The sequence below is a fragment of the Aquarana catesbeiana genome, linkage group LG01 (genome assembly GCF_042186555.1).
Source record: "Aquarana catesbeiana isolate 2022-GZ linkage group LG01, ASM4218655v1, whole genome shotgun sequence".
Taxonomy (NCBI): Eukaryota; Metazoa; Chordata; class Amphibia; order Anura; family Ranidae; genus Aquarana; species Aquarana catesbeiana.
This window is the reverse complement of record NC_133324.1, coordinates 289,859,555-289,866,034: the sequence shown is the minus strand read 5'-3', so window position 1 is coordinate 289,866,034 and position 6,480 is coordinate 289,859,555. Positions and strand designations below refer to the sequence as shown.

General features: G+C 39.6%; 1 protein-coding gene across 2 annotated transcripts in view; it reads right to left on the bottom strand.

Moving 5' to 3' along the window:
* Window positions 1–1,219: 1,219 nt before the first annotated feature.
* The window catches only part of RNF10 (ring finger protein 10), a 28,265-nt gene continuing 23,004 nt past the window's right edge, over window positions 1,220–6,480 (bottom strand). The window contains exons 13-17 of one of the 2 annotated variants that reach the window (XM_073629302.1): window positions 6,173–6,334; window positions 5,997–6,082; window positions 2,107–2,164; window positions 1,863–2,018; window positions 1,220–1,768 (exon numbers count right to left, since the gene is read on the bottom strand). In XM_073629302.1, coding sequence (XP_073485403.1) covers window positions 1,695–1,768; window positions 1,863–2,018; window positions 2,107–2,164; window positions 5,997–6,082; window positions 6,173–6,334 — 536 coding nt within the window. In that variant the 3' untranslated portion in view covers window positions 1,220–1,694. Of the gene's footprint in view, window positions 1,769–1,862; window positions 2,019–2,106; window positions 2,165–5,996; window positions 6,335–6,480 lie in introns of both variants that reach the window. The other variant, XM_073629301.1, reaches the window with a different exon arrangement.

The following is a 6,480-nucleotide window of genomic DNA, read 5'->3' as shown; positions in this document are numbered from 1 at the left end:
GTCGCCTCTTGGCCATCAGGCTGTAGCAGCAGCTCTAGATAAAGCCCTCTTCTACCCCAGCAGAGGTGTTAAGAATAGTCCAAGAAATCAAGAACTAAGCCCTTCATAAAAACAACCAAAAACATCCATAACCTAAAAGGACACTTAGGCTGGCCATGCATGTTCAATTTTCTTGTACAATTTTCCATAAACTGTATGCAAGGGCCTGCCTAATTGGCTACAATTAAAAGTTGATCAGTTTTGACCTCATAATATGATTTTTGGTAAATCTAAAAGGAAAATTGTACAAGAAAATTGAACATGTATGGCCAGCCTTAGCTGAGCTAGGAGAGGGTTATGCCTGGCCGGGGTTTTCCTGCCTTTTTTGGCCACTGTTCATTCACCTGAAGGTGGCAGCATAACCCAAGTAGTCATAATTATGTAGTCCTCTGTGTCATGTGATGTACAATTAAGAAATAAATTTTGTATTTTCTTTACACTAATGCCTTAATCTTAGTGTACGTCCAGAATTGTATGTGTGCTGGAGAGTGTGGGCGAAGGATTAAAACCAGTTAGGTTTCTACTGCTATCACAGGTGCTTTGTGTGCCCTTTGTTCTCACATTGTCCCAGTGTCCATGGTTTTAGACAAAAAGATTTTTTGAACGGGGAAAATAAATAAATCCCACACGAACACAGCAGAGGTTTTAATCCCTCCCCCTCCCTTTGAGAGACTAAAGGGTTTTAGGCTGAAATTAAACTTTGTGATCTTTCCTCAGAACTCCTAGTCAAGGGGAGTAAATAAATTTCTATCCTCCTAAGGGAAGGACTGATTTCATAAGTGGTTTTCCTGGTACAACTTTCTGAACGCCATTTCCCCCAGTCCCTAAAACAGAAACCCGACATGTACTTATATAAGAAAATATTGCACAATCCTGTAATCCACAGGTTTTTAAGCCTTAGCCTTAGTGGGCAATAACTGGCAGTCCACAGGAAGATCTCTCACTAGTGTATTCTTGTTTATTGAAGGAGCTGATGTGAGCTACAATTAAAGGATTGTGGTGTCATGAAAGAGAATGCATTCATATTCATGAATATTTTGTAGGTAAATCAGATATGTTTAACTGCATATTGAGTACTGCTTTAAATGGAACCTAGGTTTATGGAGTTGACCTTAGCGTTAAACTGTTCTTGCCGTACGAGTCCCCACAATGCAGAAACGAAAAATGAACAAAACTAGACTTTTAATTTACAAGAAATTTATTGTTTAAATCTACAATTTGAGAAAAAAAAATAGATTCCTTCGACATGATAGCCACAACCAGAGTAATGATGCCTGTCTTCAAATAAAAAGCTTACTACAGAACATGGGCCTCCATTTAATACACAGGCCTACAGCCATTAGTTTCATATCATATACCTTTCCAATGGCAAGAAGCCCTTCAGGTCTGCTAAGCATTGCAACTTGCTCGTCTTCAATTGCTCCACAGCAACACACACTACTCTAGAGTTATACACTGCATCCAGCACCATATTCAGCCCTACAACCCTGGAGCCTTAAATTAGCATTGTGTAAGCAAATTATGGCTCACACACCCATCCAACCAGTGGCAAATAAAGAAGAAAATAAAAAAAAAATCAAATACTGCAGATAGTGATACCAAGCAATGAGTGCAGAGAAGATGGGAAGATGAAGATCAGATCAAATGTGCTCTGTTTATTTTGTGTGAACCATAGAGGTACTAAACAGAAGTTTTTTTTGCTTCTTTTTTCTCTTCCCTCCTTTCTCAACTGAAAAAACAACAACAAAAAAAAAAAACACACATTAAAGACATAAGGATCTTGAAGCAGAACTACTTAACCATTTTCAGAAGCACTCTCTTACTTGACAGAGGAGGAGTAGGAAGCGCAGAGTCCAGCTTCAGAAAGGCTGCTTCCATGGCCTCACTAAATGAATTCTGGAAGCTTGGTACTGGGACTCTCTCAGAGCAGTCACTCTCCCCATCACTGTCTGCAGGTCCTGTGCTTACTGCTGGACTTTCTAACATTTAACAAAGGACAAAATCAGTAAGATGCCTGTTTAAAATAATGGATGGATTGGGGGGGGGGGGGGGTGTAGACATGCTGACCTTTCTTTATTGCAGCTTTGGGCCACGATTCTGCTTTTGCTTTTCCAACCCTTAGCATCTACAAGAAATTAGTACAGTTAAGATACAACAAAAGAAGAAAGAAAAAAAATCAATTTCCATAAATTAGAAAGTATTTTTGGACCATTATTTAACAGGACCTCTAACAAAAAAAAAAAAAAAATATATAAAAAGGACTGCAGGAAAGGTCAATGACAGCTTAATATACAACATTAGAGAAAAATGAAAACAGTACTCCAACTTCAAACTGCATTAAAGGGCAGCAATTAGTTTTGGATGGAGTTTTTTTTTTGTCCGTCTGTGTCCTCACTGGGAAGATTAACTCTCTCCATTTGTCCATGTCCACCATTATTGAGATGAAAATTTTGGGTTGGTACCAGAAGAAAATAGAGGGGAAATCTTGTAATGGGGAAACTTGTTTCTGTGATATCTAAAAGGAGGTAATCCCCCCCCATTTCGCAAACCGTACAGAAAATAAAGGAAAACCTAAAAAACAAACATTTTTGGCCATAGATGTGCTTTATCCTAGAGCTGCACGATTCTGGCTAAAATGAGAATCTTTTTTTTTTTTTTTTTGGGCTAACTTTACTGTTTTGTTTTTTTTTTTATTCATTGAAGTGTATTTTTTCCCAAAAAATTGCGTATGAAAGACAACTGGGCAAATACAGTGTGACAAAATATTGCAGCAATTGACATTTTGTTCCCTAGGGTCTCTGCTAAAATTATATATAACTTCCTGCATTTACACGTTCTTAAAAACTTGGCAGACTGCCTGGATTTTTTCTTTACACACAGAAGTTTATCCCTTTGATCTAAGAAGGAAGTTAGTTACAAGGTTTCATGTTAAAAACTTGGCAGACAGCCGGATGTTTTCTTTTGACAGCTGAGTGAGCAGATAAGTCTCTCCACTTGTTATATGAAAAAATCAGCAAACTCTGCGATAGAGATGTCGGGGGTGAATCGAGAACATGATTTAATTGTGCAGCTCTACTTTATCCCAGTAAAACTCACTGTTCACTACAGAGTTCAACATAGAATAAAGTTCTGAGAAATTCAGTCCATGCCAAGCTTTGCTTCAATACAGGAGAGACAGTCTCTCTAAAAGCAAAACAAGGTGACAAAAGTCTATTAAACTCAAGCTATTGTGAATTACAATACCTTTGTTCCATAGAGAAAATGAATCAATGAAGCTACTGAAAATGTTTCTCAACTGAAAATGTATCTTTACAATAGGGGAATAGCTACCTGAGCCCAAGATCTGCAGCTAGATTAAAAGCCTAGTTGAAGCAACAGCCAGCTACGACAACTAACTGGACATGGAATTTCCAAGACAAATGGTAACCAGGGTATTAACCTTTATTTTGACTACATAAAGAGCCTTGCAGCGAAGAAGCCCATATAAACTTTGTGTGCACGATTAACAAGTCATTCCTGCACTTTAACCACTGGGCACTTAAACCCCCTTAATAACCAGACCAATTTTCAGCTTTCGGTGCTCTCACACTTTGAATGACAATTACTCAGTCATGCAACACTGTACCCAAATGACATTTTTGTCCTTTTTTTCCCCACACAAATAGAGCTTTCTTTTGGTGGTATTTAATCACCGCTGGGTTCTTTATTTTTTGCGCTATAAAAGAAAAAAAGACTGAAAATTCTGTAAAAAAAATGCATTTTCTTCGTTTCTGTTATAAAATTTTGCAAATTAGCAATTTTTTCTTCATATATTTTGGCCAAAATTTATACCACTACATATCTTTGGTAAAAATAACCCAAATCCGTGTATATTATTTGGTCTTTGTAAAAGTTCTAAAGTCCACAAGCTATGGTGTCAATCTCTGAAAATTGATCACACCTGAAGTACTGACGGCCTATCAAATTTCTTGAGACCCTAACATGCCAGAAAAGTACAAATACCCCCCAAATGACCCCTTTTTGGAAAGAACATTCCAAGGTATTTAGAAAGATGCATGATGAGTTTTTTGAAGTTGTCATTTTTTCCCACAATTCTTTGCAAAATCAAGATTTTTTTTTTCTCACAAAATTGTCATATTAGCAGGTTATTTCTCACACACAGCATATGCATACCACAAATTACACCCCAAAACACATTCTGCTATTACTCCCGAGTATGGTGATACCACGTGTGAGACTTTTACACAGCGTGGCCACATACATGCAGGGAGCACCTTCAGGCATTCTAGGAGCACCCAGGCCAATTCTGACATTTCTCTCCTACATGTAAAAATCATAATTTATTTGCTAGAAAATTACATAGAACCCCAAAACATTATATATGTTTTTTTTTTTTTAGCAAAGACCCTAGAGAATACAATGGCGGTCGTTGCAACTTTTTATCTCGCACGATATTTGCGCAGCAATTTTTCGAACACTTTAAAAAAAAAAAAAGTTTTGTGCTTTAAAAAACAAACAAAACAGTAAAGTTAGCCCAATGTTTTTGCATAATGTGAAAGATGAAGTTATGCTGAGTAAATAGATACCTAACATGTCACCCTTCAAAATTGCTCGTGGAATGGCGCCAAAGTGCGCTACTTAAAAATCCCCATAGGAGACGCTTTAAAATTTGTTACTGGTTACATGTTGTGAGTTACAGAGGAGGTGTAGGGCCAAAATTATTGCTCTTGCTCTACCGATCGCAGCGATACCTCACATGTGTGGTTTGAACACCATTTTCATATGTGGGCGGGACTTACGTATGCGTTCGCTTCTGCATGCGAGCACACAGGGACAAAATTTTTTTTTTTATTGTTCATTTTACTTTATTCATTTTAGTTTGACACTTTTTTCCAAAAAATACATTTTTTGATCACTTTTATTCCTATTACAAGGAATGTAAACATCCCTTGTAATAGGAATATGGCATTACAGGTCCTCTTTACAGCGAGATATGGGGTCAATAAGACCCCACATCTCACCTCTAGGCTGGGAAGCCTGAAATAAAAACAAACAAACAAAAAAAAAGATTCTGGCTTCGATCGTAGCGGCGAGTCGGTAGAAGCACCTGAGGGCGGCGGGAGGGGGACGTCCCTTCTCGCCTCCCGTAAGAATGATCAAGTAGCAGAACTGCCGCTATGATCGTTCTCATGGTGTAGGGAATCGCTGGCTGAAAAAGATGATATCTGAATGATGCCTGTAGCTGCACCCATCATTCAGATATCCCCGCACAAAGTCAAGGACGTCGTATGACGGCCGGCGGGAAGTGGTTAAAACACTTTTTTTTTTAACACAAAGTTGTCAATTTATTCAATATTTCTAACACATAGCATGTACATACTTCCACAGCCTGGCCACATACAGAGGCCGAGTATAGCAGAGCATGGCTGGGTATGGCTGAGCATCACAGAGTATTGCAGGATATGGTGGGGCATTGCAGAGTATTGCACAGGGAATTGCAGAGTATGGGGGGAATGGCTGAGCATGGATGGATGGATGGATGTGACTGCACGTCACTGAGCAGCGCTGTGGGCACTACACATCCAGCCCACAGCGCTGCTCCCATTCGATCTCTCCACCTCTGTACCGATCGATACAGGGAGGGGAGAGAAGAAGCGGCGCCATGACATGACGCCGGAGCGATCACATGGTTAACGGCCGCGATCAGCAGCCGTTTCCCGTGATGCGCTGAGTCCAGGGGTCACGGATGTTCCCGTGTGCGTGCCCCAGGGGGTGCGCGGGAGCGGTTTTCTGGGATCATGTCATATGATGTGCTCCCAGAGTTATCCAACCGCCCTGCAGCTGTAATTTGGCTATGGGCTGGTTGGTAACTGGTTAAATTACCTGAGAAAAAGAAAGCCTTCAAAATGTTTTTAAATATTTTCTAGTCCAAGAAATGAAAGCTTTCTATGACTTACCTGAGCAAAGGAAGGACACTGGGCACTGTCCTCTGGGATTACAAAAGGATCAATGGGACTTTCAGCACCTTGGCAAAACATAGGACCTACGAAAACAAATGTATTAAACCAGAAGTAATTTAACATTTTCAGGTCAAAAACAATCACTTGTCTTCTTAAGGTTAACAAATACTCACCACTCTGTGAAGCTGGGCTGCAGCTTAGAGGTGAGAGCGACATAGAGCTTTGTGAATCTGCAGTGGACAGTGCAGAAAATGAACCAGGGAATGTGAACTCAGCAGAGGAACTCACTGCAGGAAACTGTTGCAAGTTTTCCAGGGCAATATGCATTTCAGGATCTGCCCAAGTAAAAAATAAAACAAATTAAACACAACACCGCCATTAAGTCACCCCTGTACATAAGGCTGGCAGTTTTTACAGCACGATAAAAAGAATGTTCTGATCAGCAATGTAGCATGAAAATATTGCAGAGAGCGGGTTATGA